The sequence below is a fragment of the Chiloscyllium plagiosum genome, chromosome 36 (assembly GCF_004010195.1).
Source record: "Chiloscyllium plagiosum isolate BGI_BamShark_2017 chromosome 36, ASM401019v2, whole genome shotgun sequence".
In the NCBI taxonomy this organism is placed as follows: Eukaryota; Metazoa; Chordata; class Chondrichthyes; order Orectolobiformes; family Hemiscylliidae; genus Chiloscyllium; species Chiloscyllium plagiosum.
Window position 1 is genome coordinate 20,150,036 of NC_057745.1, and position 23,303 is coordinate 20,173,338.

A 23,303-nucleotide genomic window follows, 5' to 3' on the forward strand; every position below is an offset into this window, starting at 1 on the left:
GAAATCTAGTACTAAACAAGGTTCTGAACAGCTTCCACGATTGCAAGACCCCATTTACAGTATCAGTTTCCGGGAACGCTGTCTCACCATGGAAAGGCGGAAGCCCTGCCTCGTTTATGTTCTCTACCTTTTTAAAATGGCCTGGTAAAGTGCCAGGAATACTGTAAAACATTACTTTTGCAAAGGGCTGTGTAGCAACCCTTACGTAAAAAAAAATCCAGTCACTAATGCTTGATTTGCTTGTGTTTCTTTTGTTTTTGCCAGCACTTTCACATTTCAGTACAGGTAAATTGAATCCACTTGCTACTTTGATATAATGTTTTTGCGGGAGCTTGAAATCATCTCTGAATAATCTGATGTTTGGATAATTGAGGTTCCTCTGCAATCGGTCTCTAATTTTCAGTTTAGACTATTTGTATTGTATTTTATTGTACTTCGGCCTTGTATTTAGAGTGAACCAGCAACAGTACTACTGAGTCAAGAATACCAGCTTGTAATATCAATTCTCATTCATTTGAATTTTTTTTATTTTTCATGGAATATGGGCATCGCTTTAGGACAACATGTATTACCCATTGCTAATTCCCGTGGAGAATGTGATGGTGCATTTCCTTCTTGAATCACAGACCCTGAGGTCTACTGAAACTCATGGTGCTGATAGGAAGGAAGTTCTGAGATTTTTGACTTAACAATTTTATAGCTCCAAGCCAGAATGCTGTGTGACTTCGAGGGAACTTGCAGGTGATGTCTCCATGCATCTGCTGCCCTTGTCCTTCTAAATAGAGCTTGTGGGTTTGAAGGATCCTTGGAGCTACTGCAGTGCATTTCATTAATGGTACATCATGCTGCTGCCACGCAGGGAAAGGAGTGAATGTTGAAGGTGGTGGATGAGTATTGGTTAAACATAGTGCTTTGTCCTGGATGTTGTGCTTCTGAGTATTTGAAGTATATGCATTCAGGCAAGTGGAAAATATTCAACCAACTCCAGACTCATCTCATAGATGTGCAGGCTTTAGGAAGACAGGAATTATTCATCAGTGGATTCCTGGTGTCATGATATTGTAGCCACAGTATTTGCATGTGTAATCCTGTTCAGATTCTGGTCAATGGTAACCCTTTGCCCCAGTGGCAACATCCAATCAGCTTTGGTAATACCATTGAACATCAAAAGGTGATGGTTAGATTTCTCTCATTGGAGACAGTCATTGCTTGGCATTGGCTTTGTATGAATGTTACTTGCAACTTTTAAGCCGAAAACGGGCTATTGTCCAAATTTTGCATTTGGAAGTAGACTCCTTCAGTATCGGAAGAGTCGTAATTGCTGGATATTGAGCAATGATTAACAAACATTGCATTTCTAATCTTCATGATGGAGAGATGAGATTGAGTCTTGTTTGTATGACTTTAGATTTTTCGTTTTGAAATGTTGCTGGTACTGGTGGGAAAGCCCCTAAATCAGTGCATAATTTCAGGTGTTACTTTCCATTATAATGCCACATGGGCATTTTGCAGTTTTATGTGAAATATTACTGGGATGACACTAGCATGTTAATTCTGTCATTGCATCAAATATTCTACATTTTCAGAACAAATTGTGATGGTGTGCAAACTGAGGGAATATTCAAAGATAACTATGTTGATCGTGACAATATTGTGTTGGCTTTCATTGTAGCATAATATTCTAAGGCAATTTGCAAAAATATAATGAGACAAAAATGGATGTTAAGCCAAGGAAGGGAAGAATTGGGAGCTATGACCAAACCTGTTCAAAGAAGTGTTTTAGCATGGAATCTTAAATGAGTTCAAGGAAATGGAGGGATTTTAGGGAAGGATTAGCAGAATATAGAACCACTACAACTGAAGTCATCCATGATGGGGATAAGGCCAAGTGGAGTTCTGGGAGACTTTAGCACAGAGGAAGAACACAGTCTTGAGGGAACCATTTCCAATATCATGTGGGAAGTTAAGCCTCCAGTAGTTTAATTGGGCTAAGGGAGTAGCTGATGGGCCTCATCAATGAGTGGAACTCAGAAAGGTCATTGGAGGGAAACCTGAAGCTGTTGGTTCAGGGCTGGAGATGGGAAGGGTTTACCATAGTGCGAAAACTGAATGATGCCTTCAGAATACTGCCAGATATGTTCAAATGCTTTATGCATATTGAAGATGGAAGGGACAGAACAGAGGGTAGTTGGTAATCAGGATAATCGTTTCTTTTCAGTTTGGCCCTGGCGTAATGGGCAGTTTTGGCAGAAAAGAAAGATAGCTCAGCCATGCTTGAGATGGCCAAATGAGAGAAGCGCATGTTCAATTGAACAAACATTGCAGCAAATAGAGGGTCAATAGTTCAAGAATTGGAAGTTTGAAATTGTGATTGACTGACTCGGGATAGGATTTTGTGTACTTCTCAAGAGTGAGAAGCAAGGTGGGTAGGGAATTTGCGCTATAAATCCACTGACAGTGGGATGAAACTGACAAATTCTGGGAAGCTTCAGAATGTGCTGTCATGCTCTTTGGCAAATGTCTGGAAGTCTGCTTGTGTGTATTGTTATGTATGCTAATTTTACGAATTTCACTGAGCGCAGAGGCTTACCTGGGGGATGCTGTGCAGAGGTTTCATCTCTAACAGCAAAGTACCAAGGACCTGAGCTTTTACATGTTCCATCTGCTGTGCTCTGTCCATCATCTTTGCTTACTCAGAATTTCTCTGCCAGAAGATGGTACAGGGAATGTCATGATAATGCATTCTGAGGATTTGATCCCTCATCCTCTGAGGTTGTGATGGAGTTTGGCCTGGGCTTAGATTGTCTGCCTCTTTTTGTTTTTCTTGCTGTTCTGGAAACCTGAAGAAAATAGAATTGGTCCAGCTAAGTTTCATGCATTAATCCAGTAGATGTATTGGTCATCACAAGACAGGACAAATCTTCACAGACTCTGGAGCTTGTGGCCTTTACATCATGGATTCTTGCCTAGGGTCCTTCCCTGACATCTGTGGCCTATAGTTTGGCTGAATGAGGAGCCTGATGTCAGGGGCACTTCCGTTAAGACTTTTCTCACTTACATTGATTGGTCTGCTGTGGGCAGCAAAGGATTGGGTGTCAGTCCAAAGGGTCAATAATCAGTGTAAATGAGCTTGCGTGCCTATGATGTGTGCTCCTGTGCCCTCCCTAGTAAGCACATACATTCCTGCAGTTGGTACACCTTTCAGAGCATTAACTGCCCCTCTCAGTCCACTTTCCCATTCGATGCTGAGGTCTGCAATCCCCTTTCCTGTCTACAATTCAGCTGCACTTGTGTATGCCAGCTTGCAGTGTAAACTAAATGGTCATTACTGTTTTTTTAAAGTGTGCAGATCATCGATCTCTTGCTGTGTTTCACCCAGGACCTTCTGTGGGCCATATAGCCCCGAACATATGCTGCCTATTACCAAGCAGGCTGCCTTCGACAAATGGGAGATCCTCTTGCTGCCAACCCTGGAAAGCAAGACCCCCTGATGTTCCTGAACGGTCTGCAGGAGAATCTGCAGAGGGGGATTTCTAAAAAATGGTGCCGGTCTGTGTGGTTTTATCGGGCAGGGGTTTGAAGTAAAGGAATCTAAATAGGATGGCAAGTGAAGAGAGGGCATGCACAGCTGCAGAGCCAAATACAAACCCAAACATGAGAGTCCATTGAGACACCTGGGTTGCAGGGAGTGAATGTCTGTCTTGGCATCCTTTTAAATATGTTGTTCAATCATAAATGTTGAAAGGAAACAGCTGGGCATTGACCTCCTACCCACCCCTACTGGAAGATGTGTTGCATGGTTATGTATCCAGTTAGTTAACTGCCATGTAATTCTGTGAGAAGTGAGGATTGATGAGGGTAGAACAGTGGATGTGATCTATATGGACTTCAGTAAGGTGTTCGACAGGGGTTCTCATGGGAGACTGGTGAGCAAGGTTAGATCTCATGGAATACAGGGAGAACTAGCCATTTGGATACAGAACTGGCTCAAAGGTAGAAGACAAAGGGTGGTGGTGAAGGGTTGTTTTTCAGACTGGAGGCCTGTGACCAGTGGAGTACCACAAGGATCAATGCTGGGTCCACTACTTTTCATTATTTTATATCGATGATATGGATGTGAGCAAAAGAGGTACAGTTAGTAAGTTTGCAGATGACACCAAACTTGGGGGTGTAGTGGACAGTGAAGAAGGTTACCTCATTACAACGGGATCTTGAACAGATGGGCCAATGGGCTGAGAAGTGGCAGATGGAGTTTAATTTAGACAAATGTGAGGTGCTGCATTTTGGGAAAGCAAATCTTAGCAGGACTTCTACACTTAATGGTAAGGTCCTAGGGAGTGTTGCTGAGCAAAGAGACCTTGAGTGCAGGTTCATAGCTCCTTGAAGGTGGAGTCGCAGGTTGACAGGATAGTAAAGAAGGCATTTGCTATGCTTTCCTTTATTGGTCAGAGTATTGAGTACAGGAGTTGGGAGGTCATGTTGCGGCTGTACAGGACATTGGTTAGGCCATTGTTGGAATATTGCGTGCAATTCTGGTCTCCTTCCTGTCAGAAGGATGTTGTGAAACTTGAAAGGGTTCAGAAAAGATTTACAAGGATGTTGCCAGGGTTGGAGGATGTGAGCTATAGGGAGAGGCTGAACAGGCTGGGGCTGTTTTGCCTGGAGAGTCTGAGGCTGAGGGGTATCCTTTCTAGAGGTTTGAAAAATCAGGAGGGGCATGAATAGGATAAATAGACAAAGTCTTTTCCCTGATGTGGGGGAATCCAAAATTAGAGGGCATAGGTTTAGGGTGACAGGGGAAAGAGATGAAAGGGACCTAAGGGGCAGCTTTTTCACGCACAGGGTGGCACATGTATGGAATGGGCTGCCAGACGAAGCGGTGGAGGCTGGTACAATTGGAACATTTAAAAGGCAGCTAAATGGGTATATGAATAGGATGGGTTTGGAGGGATATGGGCTGGGTGCTGGCAGGTGGGACTATATTGGGTTGGATATCTGGTTGGCATGGACAAGTTGGACCAAAGGGTCTGTTTCTGTGTTGTACATCTCTATGACTCTAATGCCCTCTTTTGCTCTATTGAACTTCTACAACAGATTTGAAGACCTTGCTGAATGCTGTTTATCCTGAGCAGATTCAAGAGGAAATGAGGCATTGGAAGAATGCAAGGGTGGCATGGTGGCTCAGCAGTTAGCACTGCTGCCTCACAGTGCCAGGGACCCAGGTTCAATTCCAATCTCGGGTGATTGTCTGTCTGTGTGGTGTTTGCACATTGTCCTCTTGTCTGCGTGGTTTTCCTCCCACAATCCAATGATGTGTAGGTTAGGTGGAGTGGCCATGCTAAATTACCCATTGTCTTAGACAATAGGTGCAGAAGTAGGCCATTCTGCCCTTCGAGCCAGCATCATTCATTATGATCATGGCTGATTGTCCTCCATCAGTACCCTGTTCCTGCCTTATCCCCATAACCCTTGATTCCAATATCCTTAAGAGCTCTATCCAACTCTCTCTTGAAAGTATCCAGAGACTTGACCTCCACAGCCTTCTGGGGCAGAGCATTCCATACACCCACCACTCTCTGGGTGAAGAAGTTTCTCCTCAACTCTGTTCTAAGTCACCTACCCCCTTTTTTAAAAAAAATATGTCCTCTGGTTCGGGACTCGCCCATCAGCGGAAACATGCTTCCTGCCTCCAGAGTATACAAGCCTAGTCGCTCCAATCTTTCAGCGTAAGATAGTCCCGTCATTCCGGGAATTGACCTCATGAACCTACGCTGCACTCCCTCAATAGCCAGAATGTCTTTCCTCAAATTTGAAGACCAAGACTCTGAGGATGTACAAAAGTAAAATATTCCACTGCCAATTGTTATTCTTAATCTGGTTTTTAGCTTCAACATTTGTTTTTGCTCTACCTAATACATTATTAAGTCAACTTAGTTTTTAACCCCCAAATAAACATTTCCTACCCTGTCAAATTCCTTGCATCTTTTAAAGGTTGCTTGCTTCATTTTTTCACGTTGTTTGATGCCCTTTTTCAGAAAAGTGTATTTACAAGTAAAAGACAACTTTCATGTCCTCCGCTTATTCCGAAGCATTTTGCAACCAATGATGTAGTTTTGAATGATTAGTCTTATTTGTGATACCAGACATCAAAATTTCCACCTTGTGTTTATTTAGAAGAATTTAGAACCTATTTAGAATGTCTACAGTATGGAAGGAGTCCATTCAACCCATCGAATCCACACTGATCTGCTGAAGAACGTCTCACCTCGACCCAACTCCTACTTTAATCCCTGTAACTGCACATTTGCTGTGGCTAATCCACTTTAGCTTACACATTCCTAAACATCTCAGACAATTTTAGTCCGCCTAACCTGCACATCTTTGGACTGTGGGAGGAAACTGGAGTAAATGTATTATACTGTTTTTGCATTCAGATACCTGCTTCTCAGATAAAACTTGGCCAAGTTTAATTATCAAGTTAATGAGATAGTACAGTCCAAGCGGGATGGAGATTCTACTTTCAGTTGAGGTAAGTAGTCAGTCATCAAAAACCACAAACCATTCTTGGTAGAAAGCAAGTAGACAGTAAGTACACTTTCTCCTGTTTATGCATTCCCCAGAATGAAGTGTTTATTTTTATCCATTGTTTTTCTTGTTTCCACAAAAGTCTGGGGACAGTGTGGCTCTCGGCCAAATAAGAAAATAGTACCCCAACCTGAATTGCTGACATTGCTACATCGGAAGAAATCAGCCAGAGTTTCCACTCTTGGTTTATATTTTTTTAAATCCCCTGCAGCAACTGTACATTGGACTATCTGAGGATGTTAATCTTGAGTGATTTACAGCTGATTAATTATCACTACCTAGGCAGGATTCGCAAGGTGTGGGTTACATCAAAATGTTTTAAGGTCTGCCAGTGTCAATAAAACTCTTTGGGGACAATAAGTTGATAGGGAAACCCACAAAACTGAAGAAGAGGGAATGATGAATATAGAGGTAAATTCTCCACTCAGCACGAATGAGCTGGTGTTGATATCCAAAAGATTGCAAAGTATTATTTACATAATCACTCTAGCCATTGCCCAGTAATGTAATTGCGTCAAGGGTGAGGAAATGATGATTCTGCTTTCTGTAGTATTTCACAAATGTTGTTTTAACTTCGGAAAACTATCCTCCAGCTAAACTCCTGGAAATCACCTAGCAATGTAATCTTGCTTTCTACCAAGAATGGTTTTTGATGACTGACTACTTACCTCAACTGAAAGTAGAATCTCAATCCCTCTTGGACTGTACTATCTCATTAACTTGATAATTAAACTTGGCCAAGTTTTATCTGAGAAGCAGGTATCTGAATTGCATTCTTTCAGGTCTTGGATCTTATGCACAACCTGACAATTTGAATTGTCACCCTGTGAAAATGGCTGTGATCTGTCTGAAATCAACTCATCTGTTATCTCCTGTGTCAGCCTTGGCTTATTGTTTGGCACGAGAGTTGAATACTGAGGGCACTGTCAAAATCCAACCTGAATGTTTGTGTTGTAAGACTCTGATAGGTAAAACATGGCCTGTCTATTTTCTGATCAAAATAAAATTTCTCTCGCATCTTAATAGCTTGGACTTCTACTGTGCATGCAGTACGAGAAACACTTATTCACTTTCCCTGCACATTTTCTTAGTTTGTAATGTTTTATTAAATTCTTTATAAGGGTAAGAAAGTACTGTGTAAAAATATAAATTATGGTTATTTTGTACACACTTTTGCGCAAATTAAAGTTATTTTCTTCGCACAGTCAGTAAAGCTTCAGCTTGATCTGCGCAAGTTACCCACAGTATTTCTTATCCTGTAATACGTGCATTGAGTGTTTGTGGATGTAGAGGGAAGTATCTCATTTCTTATTGAAATCCTTGTATTAATTTTGATGCTGTACATCTCATCCAACATCTGCTCTTCTGGACCATGAGTAAACACTAATGTGTAGAGTGATGTGAGCAAGTACCTCTCATGCAGCAGGGGTGTAAAATGCTGTTACATATGGGAAACCTTAACTGTTTGTAAATTGGATTAGCATTGGCTAGCTTTTTGGCTTTCATCTCTCAGGAAGATAATTTTGTTGTAGTAAGAGAATGTGACAAGGCACTTTTCTTAGTTGACCAAGAGAGCGTCAGTGGTATTGTGCTCAGACAAAAGCTGATAGCAATTTATGTTCACTAAAATCAAGTGCATTAAAATTGCTTAGTGTGAAAGCCATTTGGTTCTCAATTTAAATTTCTGCATGAAAATGAGGTGGAGGAGCCAGTGTTGGACTGGGGTGGATAAAGTTAAAAATCAGGAGCAAGTGTGGACTGCAGATGCTGGAAATCAGTCAAAATGTGTGGCACTGGAAAAGCGCAACTTGTTGGGCAGCATCCAAGGAACAAGAGAATCTACCTGATGAAGGAGCCGTGCTTCCAAATAAACCTGTTGGACAATAACCTGGTTTTGTGGTTTTTAACTTTGGATAAAAATGGAGGTGAATATGATTTCACCTCTTGTAAATAAATTGAAGGTTGATTTTGTTAAATTACCCATAATATTTGGTAACTTGTTCCTGACGGGGGATATTTTAGTTTATGCTGCAGATACTGGGAATGACTTGTTATTCCTGTCTTGAATAAATCTGTCATTTTGATCACCATTTTCTTGGATTTGCCAATAAACAACTCTCTCTCGTGTATTGCATCAACTGGTACTTCTAGGAGTTTCAAGGCAGGAAGTTTTTTTTCCCCCACTAGTTCCTTCCCTCTCTGTGTATCTCTATTTGGATTACAGTTTCGCAGCTGACAAGTGTGTTGCCCTAAGTCTCCTCTGTTCATGTGTGAAGTTTCAGTGAATGTCAGTAAGCTATTGTACCACTGAGGCATCACGTATGTTTCCAGCAGTGGTCCTGCATGATGGTCAGGAATTAAAACGATGTTTCCTTTTTTTTTTGACCAACCCAGGAGAGATGGGGCCAGTTGTGATGCCCTGGATTAATGTTTTATCAACCAACACCAATCTTTGGTTAGTGGGGTGTGGCAATTTGCTGAATAGACTGTGAACCGATGGAGAAGCTAACTCTCTGAAACTTTATTTTTGTTCACATCAAATTTCATGCAGTGCAGGTGGTCTCCTAGTAATTGTGTGCGCGGTGGGATAGGCTTTTTAATTTCCAGTGGTAAATAGTGTGTATCGTTTACAAAGAAGCATGATTGATCTCATGACTGTTATGGGACCCTCTGTGGACTGGTTGGTTATTAATTGATTGCGATCTGTATTTTTACACTGATTGGGTTTTGAGTTTCTTTCATCTTTAAAGATTTCTATTGATCTACAATCATGTCTTTGTTTAAGACATGCAAACTTGAATTTAATCCATTTTTACATATTGATGAGGTACAGATTTCCAGAGGTGTGCAGTATTTATGAGCTGTAATGTTTTTCTGCTTGTTAGTGACACTGGTGTAGGTTGCATGGTAAGGCTCAGAATGATCACATCCTGAAGGAAGTTTTATATCTGCAAATGTGCAATCGTGCAAGGGTTTGGCATCCCTTTCAGATCCTAGTGTGAGAAATGACTCCTCACCAGGTTCTTTTCAATTACTGCTGGTAAAAACACCTGTGTGATGGGGACAACTTACATTGAAAAGGTCAACCTCCTATCAATAGAGCTCATTCTGTTAATCAAATGAGCACATTTGTGCAGAATTCAGAAAACATCAGTCAAAAGTTTTAGTTGCATGTTTTCTTGCATCTAATTAGTTTAAAAATGACACTCCTGAACTGTATCTGTAGGAGTAATGTTCTACCTAGTAACCACATTTATGCATAACCATATTTCTGCTAACTCATTCATTGATCTTTTCTGGCTTGAAAGTAGATTCCGGGCTTGTTTTTGATGTTAATAAAATTTCACAAGATGGAAATGTAGCCCAATTTTGATTCTCTCTATAAATGAGTAATAAAAACAAATTTAAGCTATCATTCCTATAAAAGGAGAAAACATAGCTGGTACATGCAGAACCTCGTTTGGAATTTCCATTTTCTTAAACGTGAATTCAAGTGGAAATGCCAGAACGCTTTAACTTAGCGTCCCATTAAAAAATTAAACAATATTTTAATGGGACACCAGGTTCTTTGGCAGGCCAGATTTAACTGGATATTTTAAGAATTCCCCTAAAATATCTCCTGAACTTTTTAAATTCTATCCCCTAGATCCACATTACCTTTCTGCTTTCTCCTTTGAGAACCATTCATTAGTTTGTGATCATCAGTGTATGTAAACAGTTTTGTAGATAGTTGGTCTGGGAATCTAACTATGTACCTGGATTTAAAGGTTGTAGTGAAAAATGGCAAACGGTTTGTTCTACTTCGAAAAATAAGTTGTGGAATTTGTCTCTATGTAATGAAAGAAAAATTTATAAATGCTGTTGTTTTGGATAATTCTAAAAGTTAATATTTGATCATTATTTACTGTAAGCTGTTGAAACTATTCAGTACTCCTTTTGTAAAGTTGTGGGACATGATTGCAGTTTATATTGAATTCTGAGTTCTTCGTTTTGGAGTTCCCTCCATGAAAGAGGAAGCAACTTTACAAATGTCTAACCATTAGCAATCTCCCTTGAATTTTCAGGTATGTCACCATTTGAGGTTCAGCCAACCCATACAGTGGTCAATGAAGGTGAAGTAGCAAGGTTTATCTGCAAAATATATGCAAATCCTCCACCAATCATCACCTGGGAATTCAACCGTACAGCACTACCGCTTGCTACTGACAGGTAATATCCATAGCAAAATCCATAGCTTTACGCAATCATATGCAAAGAGTGATTGGGACATAATGCTGTCATCGTTCACTAGATGTAGTTTGATTTCTTTTTCAGCAAAAATGTTACCTGTGTTAAAATGCATTGGCTTTGAATTTATGGGTGATAACAGAAAAGCAGTCAGTGTTTGCTGACACGATGTAAAACTGAAAGGTGAGCATCTAGAAGTTGTTGTCCATGATGCTGTGCACCTTGGTGTACTGTTTCAGTCTTGCACCTCAGAATCCATGAATTGAAATGAATTTCAATTTTCAAAGTATTATTCTTGGTGTTAAATATCATTGAAAATATTGAGCCTTATTGAATGAGGTACAATTGTATTTTTCACGCAGTAGGTAGTGCCCCTACAGAACAAACTGCCAGAGGAAGTGGTAGAGGCAATGTACAATTACAACATGGAAAAGTCATTTGGATAGGAAGTCATTTGGATGTATGGATAGGAAAGGTGTGGGCAAATGCAGGCAAATGGGACTAGTTCAGTTTCGGCAACTGATTCAGTTTCATGAGGCAGTTCAGACATTTGAAACACTTTTTAAAATTTTGAGATATTGGATAGACTGCAGTTAAAAGTTGACAAGGCACTAGGACCAGATGAGGTGTATTTAAGGATTTCCGAAGGGAGAATGTGGAAATTGTGGAGGCACTGATCATAATTTTTTCAAACCTCTTTAAACTTGGAGTGGTGCCAGAGTACTGAAAAATTGCAAATGCTAAATCCTATTCGAAAGAAATGTCTGACCACGGCAACTACTGCCAAGTCAATTTAAGTTCGAGGAAGTTTTTAAGAGATGATAATTTGGTATAGTTTAATAGTCGCATGAGCAAATGGAGTTGTAATTGAGAGAAGTTGACAGTGACTTGTTGAGTGCAAAACATGTTTGAGTTGCTTGGATTTCTTTTGAAGTGTTGAGGGCACTACTGATGTGTTGCACTTGGACTCCAAAAGGTTTTTGGTAAAGTGCCAGGCTACAGACTCTGAGCAATGTTGGAATTCGTGTAATAAAAAGGACACCAAACAACATGGTTACAACATTCACAATGTTAGGAAACAGACCTAGTCGGGAAGACTTCCATTAACTAAAAGATGACGTACAATGAAGTTCCCCAGAGATTGCAGTGGTGCTCTTCCTGATATATTTTAATGGCCGAGAACTGGGTTAGCAGCACAGTTTCAATTCATATGGTAGATAGGATAGTGAAGAAGGTGTTTGGTATGCTTTCCTTTATTGGTCAGAGTATTGAGTACAGGAGTTGGGAGGTCATGTTGCGGCTGTACAGGACATTGGTTAGGCCACTGTTGGAATATTGCGTGCAATTCTGGTCTCCTTCCTACCGCAAAGAAGTTGTGAAACTTGAAAGGGTTCAGAAAAGATTTACAAGGATGTTGCCAGGGTTGGAGGATTTGAGCTATAGGAAGAGGCTGAACAGGCTGGGGCTGTTTTCCCTGGAGCGTCGGAGGCTGAGGGGTGACCTTATAGAGGCTTACAAAATTATGAAGGGCATGGATACGATAAATAGACAAAGTCTTGTTGCTGGTACAATTGCAACATTAAAAAGGCATCTGGATGGGTATTTGTGGGCTGGTACAATTGCAACATTAAAAAGGCATCTGGATGGGTATTTGTGGGCGGCACGGTGGCACAGTGGTTAGCACTGCTGCCTCGCAGCGCCAGAGACCCGGGTTTCTAATCTAATCTAAATCTAATCTTTTCCCTGGGGTCGGGGAGTCCAGAACTAGTGGGCGGCACGGGGGCACAGTGGTTAGCACTGCTGCCTCACAGCACCAGAGGCGGGTTCAATTCCCGCCTCAGGCGACTGACTGTGTGGAGTTTGCACATTCTACACCTGTCTGCGTGGGTTACCTCCGGGTGCTCCAGTTTCCTCCCACAGTCCAAAAATGTGCAGGTTAGGTGAATTGGCCATGCTAAATTGCCCGTAGAGTTAGGTGAGGGGGTAAATGTAAGGGAATTGGTCTGGTTGGGTTGCGCTTCGTTGGGTCGGTGTGGACTTGTTGGGCCGAAGGGTCTGTTTCCACACTAAGTAATCTAATTCTAATCTAATCTAATCTAATCTAGAGGGCATAGGTTTAGGGTGAGAGGGGAAAGATATAAAAGAGACCTACGGGGCAACTTTTTCACACAGGGTGGTACGTGTATGGAATGAGCTGCCAGAGGAAGTGGTGGAGGCTGGTACAATTGCAACATTAAAAAGGCATCTGGATGGGTATATGAATATGAAGGGTTTGGAGGGATGTGGGCTGAGTGCTGGCAGGTGGGACTAGATTGGGTTGGGATATCTGGTCGGCATGAACAGATTGAACCGAAGGGTCTGTTTCCATGCTGTACATCTCTATGACTCTGACTCTATATGAAACTTGCAAGTATTGTGAGCCATGTTGTCACTGTAGCCTACTTTATTTTGCTAGAAATGCACACAATTCAAATACTTGAGTGTTTTAAAAGGGTATCGTTTTTTCAGAATAACTGCTCTTCCAACTGGGGTTCTTCAAATCTATGGTGTTGAAGGGCGGCATGCTGGACACTACCGTTGTATTGCAACCAATGTCGCGAATAGGCGAAGGAGCATGGAAGCCATTTTAACTGTTATTCCAGGTACACAATGAGTTGTTTCTCCTACTGAACAATGTCCAATAAGTGATACACTTCTGCTTTGTATTCAGCTTCACAGCTGAAGATGTGCATAAGCATCACATTTGATCTAAAGTGAGCACATAGTATATATGTGGCAGGGAAATGATGTAAGAAATGAGAATGCAAGTTTCACTTGATGTGAGAGTGAGTAAAGTGTGGGTGGCTGAACTAATCAGGCAATTCTTAACTCCCTCCTGTTGTAGTCAATGTTTTTGTTTATAGGGAATGGTTCTCAACGGGTTTAAATTTGGTAGTGTCCATTCCTGTGGGTCAGAAGGCCTGTATTTAAATCCCACCTGCTCCAGGGGTGTTTCATAAAATGTCTGAACAAGTTGATTTTTGTTTTAAATCCAGAAAGGTAGTGTCCCTTCCTCTCGGTCAGATTCTTGTCCAGCTTGCCACAAATTGTTGTAATCCTACTTGCTCAGCTAGGTTTGTAAGAAAGTTTGGGCGGTTTGGTAATATTGCTGTATGTCATTTGCAAACCAAAGTGGCTGATAACCAGAAGATGTCATACAAGTAGCAGTGATAACTAAAAATATGACTGTATTCAGTCATTTTATCAAGATACTTGGTTAGGACTAAGAGGAGTGAATTGTATGATTAAAATGATGTTGGTTTCATTGTTGGCAAGGAATCTTCTTTGCAAGTAGTGATCAAATGGCCAAGAAGGCTGTCCTAATTAGATTCCAAATTAATTTGAAACTTGAAATGTTGCATGCAGTTAACTTTATAACTAGAAGAAATTTATAGTTAACAGCTTCCCCACCAAACTTAGTTGGTTTAGTTATGCTAGTTTGTTTTTAACTGAGGTTCCATATTTATTCGAAACACATGATGCCATTTTATTAATCTTATGTAATGAAATTTAGTTTCCTTTTTTTTTCAAAAGAATTTCAGCTTTTGTTTCCTGTCTAGTTGTCCTGGAGACTCTTACCCTTGGAACAGTAGCTTTCCCAGAGGGTTCTGAGAGGTAGTTTCTAATTCGCTTAAAAAGCCTAGGATTCCTTCACTAAGTGACAACCTCATTTTCAATAAAATTATTGTAGAAATGTAGGATGAAGCAAGAGAAAGTAATTTCGTTCTTCAAATCTACTCTTCAAAAGATCATAACAAATTCTAGTTACTTTTTCACCATTTATTGGGGAGCTTTGTTTTCTAATATTCATTGATTTGCAGGGTAGTGCTGTTTAAAACATAAGCTCTATTAATACGCTTAACTGCAACAATTGATGTTTAAGTGAAAATTTTCTTTAATTCAAAATATGTGCATCCACTCATGATATGTTTAAAACCTAGCTGAGCCACTTCTATATTACTTTATTTTGTTAATATTATTCCTGTACTCTAAATTATACTTTTTTCATTCTTGATTATTTTTGCTCGTCAGTTGAACATTTTTTTGTGTTCTACACTAATTATAATGGAGGGCCATTATAACACAGATGTTGGGGTCCAAAACTCAAACTGGGTTACTGTTAGACTGTGTAAATAAGAAACTAATTATCCTATCCTAACTTGTTAAATGAAAAATTATCTTTGTACTGAGACCCTCTGCATCATTAATGAAGTCATGCTATCTTGAAGCATGTTGTAATAGCTTTCAATTAGCGATTATTTGTGCTGACAATTTTTTTTCCATTAATAGCTTGGGAGCCAAAAACTTTGCAGAAACCAGTGATTGTAGCAGGTCCCCAGAATCTCACTATACCTGTGCATCACACTGCCATGCTGGAATGCGTAGCCATTGGTTCACCGAAGCCTCTTGTTTCTTGGAGTCGTTTAGGTGAGTTGCACACTTCTTTTGATTCCTCTTACTATTCAGGCAATAGTTGGACAAAATAGACAATTTAAAATACCGCAACTTTCTTGTTTATCAAATATAACTTAGTATTGTTCTCAGCATTAAAGAAAAATGAAACCATTATCATTTAATAATGCCAAGAATTTTCTGAAGAAATATATTAACATTTAACCCGTTTTTAACAGTTTGAGTTAATCTGTCTGATGTTGACCTGGTTTTAGTGATTTGATATAAATATCTTTTTCCAAACAGATCACCGATCTATTGATGTCTTCAACACTCGGGTTCTGGGGAATGGGAATTTGATGATATCTGATGTGAAAGTGGAGCATGCTGGAATATATGTATGTCGGGCCACCACACCAGGCACACGCAATTACACTGTCGCCACAGCAATGCTTACTGTGTTGGGTAAGCTAACCAGAACTAACATGCAGTCATAATAGCCAGTACTGTTGGGCTCCTTGGAGCCAACAACTTCAGTAACAGAAATTGTGGTCAGGGACTTTGTGGTCATGTCTGTGCTTCCTGTATGTGCAGTATCTTCAGGTGCAAGTATCTTAATGAAGCAATGTTTCAAGTTGTTAATTTATGTGTCAGTGTTAGCTGCTTGAAGTTTTTAAATAAAATCAAATTATGAAGATATTGTATAGCATTCAACATTTTTCAGAAATAATCCAAGTATTTAATATACAGTGACACTTTTTGGAAATGCTGACATCATTACTAAATCCTTTCACCTGTCATTCCTATACTTACTGACCTCATTGGCTCCTAGTGAAGTGCCTCGTGTTGTAAAAAGTTTTATTGTCGTTTTGAAATTGTGCAATGGCCTTGCCCCCATCCTGACTCAAATCTACAACCCTTGGAGATATTTGTGTTACTGTACTTCTGGCCTTTTTGATTCCTCCATTATTGCCTTGCTTTCCATGCTTTCAGCTGCTAAAACCCTAAGTACTTAGAATTCCCTCACTAATTCTTACTCCCTGTCTCACTGCTTCATCTTTGACATAGCATTTTGGTCCTCTATTACAATATTTCCTTGTGTACTATATTGATTATTATTAGCAATCCTGTAAATCTTGGGCTTTTACTTTATTGGAATTGCTATATAAAGACATTTGTAGTAGTGGAGGTAGAAGTTGATGAACGCAGCAGTATCCAAGTATACCATGAGAATGGGGTGTTCAGTTAATCTCTTTCAGTGTCCTTTTGAGGAAAGAATAATGACCAAGAAAGGTACACTGTCACTTCAGCATCTTGGATTTTTTATTTCAAAAATATGCCTTTATATATACACATTGTCATGAATACAGTTCAGTTCTGTACAGTTGCACATCAAGTAAATGAATAGATCATTGGACTTTGACTCTATCCAAAAACCATAGACATCTCTTACACATAAAGTACTAACATTTACAAATATCTGATGCGCTGGGAGACCCAATAACTGAACCGACTGGCATTACCTTCAGCAAGAAGACCTTTAGACAGTGGTCTTCCCCACTGTGCCTTGGTGGCGGCTGCCCCAAGTTTTAGTGTCTCTCTCAGCACATACTTCTGGACCTTTAGAATGTGACCGTCTGCACCACTCACTCGGGGTCAACTTCTTGTTCTAGAAAACTAACAAGATTTGGGTAGACCAAAGAGCATCTTTCATGAGGTTGATGGTCCTCGTTGCACAGTTGATGTTTATCTTGGTGTGCATCCCTGGGAACAGGTTATAGAGCATAGAGTTCTATGTCACTGAGCTACTCGGGACGAACCTTGACACAAACCACTAAATCTTCCTCCAGTCAACTTTTGCAAAGGCACATAATAGCATCCACTAGGAAATGGTCTCTTCAATCAGAGCACGAGTTTCCAATTGGATTTTGTGTGGCGAAAAATAGAGACTGACTCTCAGTCTGCTCGAGCACTTGCTCTCTCACTCCCCTTAGTGATACTGCTGCAATTGTGTGCTCCGGTTGACAACTTGGTGTTGCCAACCTAACTGACACACAGCTGAGATTGTGTTTACGCTAATTTATGTAGAGTAAAACTTTTAAGGTAATGAGTCAAAAGAATACAATAAGATACTAAGCATTCTGTGAGAGATATGTGAGCAATAGAACAATGGCTAATTCAATATACTCACATAGCTTGGTTGTTGTGAAAGGTTTAGTTGGTAATCAAAGTAGTTTTCTCATAAATAAAAGAACAGAAGTGCGTATTTTAAACCGACTCTGATTGATTTTTCTCTTGCATTGAACATGGGTCTTCTAATTTATGGATTCCTTTTTATCCCCTGTTTCTCAGCTTGTATATCTGATTTACAACATGTAAATAGACGTTTGGGCCATTTTCAGCTTTTTTTGACTTATGACTATTGTCAATATGAAGAGTTCTTAGTGCTGCAAGTTGACATGTTTACCTAAATTTAGGAGAATAGCATCTGTGCTTGCAGATTTAGTTACAGCTCATCAGACACACAATAAAGCTGACCTGCACATAGGTCAGGGCTGGCGCACTTTAGACCAAAGACAATCTCTGTTACATTAATATAAGATTTTCATTATTTTCACCAGCCATCCTGTGGCCACTGCATTGTATAGCTAACAATTGCCTAATTAAAACCAGTTATTGTGGGGTACCGCACTCATTAGGAACTGGACTGAGCACCAAAGCACTTAATACTGTTGCAGTGGCAGACAGGAGAAGTCTGTTCCTCATGGCTGGTCTTGTTTACACTCCCAAGGCAAAGAACATTGAAAGAATCTTGGTGCTTTGAATTTATAATCAGGTGACAGTCATTTGTTTTAATTAAATACCTTTTTAAGAGGACCAGAGAAGTTAGTGTTTGTATATAAACGTTGTTGCGAAGCTATCCACTGTCTTGTAGCAGCTCATCCATCATGATGCACAAAATCAGTCATGTAATGCAGAGTTACTATTTGCATTGACCTATCCCACCAAACGCAAAGTTGATTCAAATGAATTGAAACAGTATATTGCCTTCAGTTTCTTCAAATATAATTTTTCATTATCTATGACCAGAGAAGTTCTTTCACTATAGGATGTTGGATTTCCACTGAAGGTGTGCTTGACTTTGCCACTGAGATTGCACTCCACGCTATGAATTTTTATTTTTTGTGGTGTTTCCTTGTTATTTAAGTTTAGTTCTTTTGTGAGGTAAGATGCATGACACTTGTAAAGATTGCAAAATAAGCATAAAACCTAACTAGGTATTTTTCAATGTTCCAATCTAGCCCCACCTTCCTTTGTGGAGTGGCCTGAAAGCCTGACACGGCCACGTGCTGGCACAGCCAGGTTTGTGTGTCAGGCAGAAGGTATTCCTACACCTAAAATTAGCTGGCTGAAGAATGGACAAAGGATTCACTCCAATGGCCGCATCAAAGTCCAGTATAGCAGGTACTTGGTTCTGTGTTAAGTTTCTTATTTGTAGAAATAAGCATGAAAAGTTGCAACTATTTTCTAAAGTATGTTTAATTTTGATTTTATGGTGTTAAGTGCAGTTTTTTTTTGTCCACTCTATTTCTGTCTAAATTCAGTAGGTAATGACTTTTACTTGCACGGTAAAATAAATTGATTTTTTTAGGTGGTCATGCCTTGTGGGTCTGTGCAGTACTAATTCTTAAATTATGATTTTCTTCCTGCTTATTTTTCAGTGATTACGCTTTTCATGCAGTCAGAGAGGCCAAAGATGTACAGGTTAGGTGGATTGGTGATGTGAAATTGCCCTGTAGTGTGTAGGCTAGGTAGATTATCCATGGGGAATGTGGGGTTATGGGAATGGGATGGGATGCTCTTTGGAAGGCCAGTGCAGTTATCTGGGTCAAATGGCCTCTTTGCATTGTAGAGATTTCAGATTCTATGTTTAAAGATACATTTTCAAATTTGTTTAGTTTATATGCAAGTCAATTTGAGTAACTTGTTATTTTTAAAATTGATTTCAAGGTGACTTGATACAACTGTATACAGGGCATAACGTTTCACATTTAAACTTGGTGATGCCGGTTGGTTAATAGACCGCATAGTGTATACAGAACCATCAATATTGGGAAGAGTTGGAGGGGAATGGAGCTCCATTTTATAGGTTCTGTGTTGCAAGATCATTTAAAAATCGCAACACCAGGTTATAATCCAACAGGTTTATTTGGAAGCACTAGCTTTCGGAGCGCTGCTCCCTCAACAGGTAGTTGCGGAGTATAAGATCGTAAGACACAGAATTTATAGCAAAAGTTTACAGTGTGATGCAACTGAAATTATAGATTGAAAAAGACCTGGATTGTTTAAGTCTCTCATCTTTTAGAATGACCTTGTTGGTTTCAGTTGTTTCATATGTAAATCGCAAAACATTTTTAAAAGTTACATTCTCAAGTGAACTTTAATATTTGGTGTCATGTTGGCCCAGATAATGCATTTAAGGTGTGAGCTGCCCTGTGTGAGACTGTCTCTGTTTGTGCCATAATGGTCAGATTGATTCCAATCTAAAAAACAGATTTACAAAATCTTACATGGATTCATGCAGTTTTTGAGCAAAGTAAATTGTAATTCTGCAAGTACACAAGAGTTTGTGGGGTAAATTTGTATGTATGCATGTGGCAGGGTTATGTGATGGGGTGACACTATCTGAGAGAGTGTATCTATGTGTGAGAGTGTAAAGGGATAGAAGTTTGAGAGGGTGTGTGTGTCTGTCAGTGTGTGTATAGTGCAATGGTGTCACCTTTATTGTGATGTGAACCCAAGATCCTGGTTGAGGCCATCCTCATGAGTACCGAACTTGGCTTCAGCCTCTGCTTGGCCACTTTTCGTTGTTGCCTGTCCAGAAGTATGCCTTGGAGGACGGTCACCCGAAGGTCCGAGATTGAATGTCCCAGACCACTGAAGTCTTCTCCGACTGGGAGGGAACACTCCTCCTCTGTTGATTGTGTGGTGTCCATTCATCCATTGGCGAGACCAGAGGCTATGGCAATGTGCTGTGCCTCAGGGCATCCTTGCCTGCAGCCTATGACATAGGCAACTTTGGCTGAGTCGCATGAGTACCTGCCACTTGTGAGAGGTGTCCCCATACGTAATAGTGGTATCCGTGTTAACATTCTGACACGTCTTGCAGCACCTACCGTGACAAGATTGTATGATGTCCTGAAAGCCGGGCAGTTTGCTATGAACAGTGATCTGTTTGAGGTTTGATGGTTGTTTAAAATGCGAGAAGAGGTGGTGTGGGAAAGGTCTTGGTGAGGTGCTTATCCTCATTGATAATGTGTTGCAAAGAACATGGCATAGTTTTTCGGCTCCTGGAAAGTTCTGGACAACCATTACGGTTTCTCGCTATTGCATGTCGGAACTGGCAGTCGATGAGTTGAGTATGAATGGGGTATGATTTTTAACTTTGTACACCCCAGTCCAACACCAGCATCTTCAAATCAGGATCATTTACAGCCTTGTATTGCATTTGTTGTATTGACTTGTTACAAGTGTCTTTATTGTCTTGTAGAGCATGGAATTTCAACTTTGAGAGTAATGGAAACTACTGCACAGTGCTAAAGGGCAATATGCCATTGATTCAGTTTTAAGCATTAATATTGGTTTCTGTAAGGGGTATCCAAACTTGTCTGACTAGCACAGTAGTTGCAATTGTTGACAGGCCTAAAACATTATATGTAGACACTTTTACGTCAGGTTGCTGTACAGGGCTCTATTACCTGTAGATCATTGCTACAACAAGAAGTGTGCAATTATCCTTTTTGAGCTTTTGTTTATGCTGCATGAAGTCTGTCCAAACTAATGAAAAGTTGTGGTTGACTGTGTGAATACCTGTAATAGATGACTTTAGTCTTGGAGGTTTTGTGGCTCCTTTCTGCATTGGAATTGTCCTAGATTAACTTTGGAATTATTCTTTTATAGAAATAAAATCTGTAAGTAGATTCAAAGCATTTTCTCACAAATTGTTCACTTTGTTAGTTTTTCAGTTTATTAAATGTACAAAGTATTGTCTCCTTTTAAGTTTTACGTTTACCAATGAAACAATTATTCTATTAAAGAACTGCACTTATTTATTGATTTAATAGTTTTTTGCTTAAATTGAAGTAATTAAATTTTTTTGTTGAAGCAAACTGGTGATAAACCAGATCATTCCTGAAGATGATGCAATTTACCAGTGTGTGGCTGAAAATCAACAAGGATCTGTTCTTTCAGTGGCTAGGCTGATTGTGATTATGTCTGAGGACAGGCCTAGTGCACCTAGAAATATCCAGGCTGAAACTGTGTCCAGTTCAGGGATTCTTCTGTCTTGGGAAAGACCCATGTACAATTCGGATAAAGTAATTGCGTACTCTGTCCATTACATGAAAGCTGAAGGTGAGTCCTGAATTTTATTCATACAATTCAAGCTTGTGCTGCTGAAGTATATTTTCTTTCATCAGTCAGATAGCTAGAATTGTTCATTTTAAAGCAGCCTCCTGGGCAGTAAAGCAATCTTTAATGCAGTCAACCTACAAGATGCATCTTTGCTAGAACTTTTAAAGGAGCAGCTGTTTAAATGTAAATGAAGTAGCTTGTTTTAAAGCTAATCTGCAAGTATCTTTTTTTTTGTTGTGTGGGTTTGGACATTCTCCATTCCCAATGTCTAATTGGAATGTGAGAAGTTGACCATCTGTTGTTAATATTCTGTTGTTGGGCAGAGGTCACAAAGACAGAATAGCCTCTCTAATGAAATGGGAATAGCAGCCTTCTCTGTACAAATAATGTGATCTGTTGAGATGATTAAAATTGGGTAGTAGGTTTACCTTCTCAAGGGAAAGGTGTTTATTATGAGTTCATAGAACGGAGTATAGAAATGTGTGAAGGTATAATTAAAGTGTGTGATGAAGTGTGTACAAGCAGTACCATTAGTTTTCTGAAGGTATTAACATGTTGGCTGTGGAGTGCAGCTTGCAGTCGAATGGTTGCTTTGTATTCTTTTATAGTTATTTCATTAAGCCCCAGCATGAGTTCTGTTGGGAGTATTCAGCAGGGTAACAAGACTCTTTAATTTTCCTTCAAGGATTTTGTTTTCTAGGTCAGAAATCAGAACTTTTGAAATACATTATTAGCTGGTAATTACTACTAGTGTATGGGCCTCTTAGGTTTTGCACATTAAGCGGCGATTAAGCTTATTCATGAATGTGGGAAAATGTAATTGGGAATAATTTTGCTTTTGGCTGGGATTTAAAATGCAGTGTTTTGTTGAAGGAGAAAAGCACTGGTAAAGTTCATGATGGGAAGATCGACTTTTTAACATGAATTATGTGACTGTTATCACAGTGGATATGGAACAAAAATTCATTTGTCCTAAAATGATATTGAAAATCAAAAATGTTTGTCATTTTAGACAATGTTCAGATATTTTGTTACTTTTCCATCACATCTCTGCCTTCTAAAGAAATGCAGCCATAATCTCAAGCTTACATATTGAGAGAGGATTTTCTTTCCCCAGGTTTAAATAATGAAGAATATCAGGTGGTTATTGGGAATGACACAACTCGTCACATTATTGATGATTTAGAACCAGCCAGCAATTACACGTTTTATATTGTGGCATACATGCCCATGGGAGCTAGTCGAATGTCGGAGCATGTTATTCAGCACACGTTGGAAGACGGTAGGAAAAGTGATTCTGAGATGTGGCATGTAGACATTGGCTTTGATACAGAAATTATGTAATGCAATAAGTATTTCATACACATTCCTACTTGTGGAACAGTTGTACCCCTAGTTTGTTTCTCCACTAGGTTACTGGAAGAGTTTATTTCAATGCAGGATTCCTTCAGTTTTACAACACTTGGAAAGTGGCTAACCAACTTTTCTGTTATAAATTTGAAAAATGTTTACTTTTTTGCAACTGCAGTATATTAAATGAATCACCTGATATCGTTAAATGTTGGAGAATTGGTGTTGTGGATGGTTTTGTTTTTTTTAATGTAAATCACCAGCTTTCTACAAGCATGTATCTTGCCGCCTTCCAC

General features: G+C 39.7%; 1 protein-coding gene across 2 annotated transcripts in view; it reads left to right on the forward strand.

Moving 5' to 3' along the window:
• Nucleotides 1-23,303, forward strand: part of LOC122541029 (protogenin-like) — a 118,810-nt gene that overhangs the window by 40,761 nt on the left and 54,746 nt on the right. For both annotated transcript variants that reach the window (XM_043677488.1, XM_043677489.1), the window contains exons 3-9: nt 10,650-10,794; nt 13,321-13,454; nt 15,142-15,279; nt 15,550-15,708; nt 18,546-18,708; nt 21,410-21,657; nt 22,775-22,939. In XM_043677488.1, coding sequence (XP_043533423.1) covers nt 10,650-10,794; nt 13,321-13,454; nt 15,142-15,279; nt 15,550-15,708; nt 18,546-18,708; nt 21,410-21,657; nt 22,775-22,939 — 1,152 coding nt within the window. The remainder of the gene's footprint in view (nt 1-10,649; nt 10,795-13,320; nt 13,455-15,141; nt 15,280-15,549; nt 15,709-18,545; nt 18,709-21,409; nt 21,658-22,774; nt 22,940-23,303) is intronic.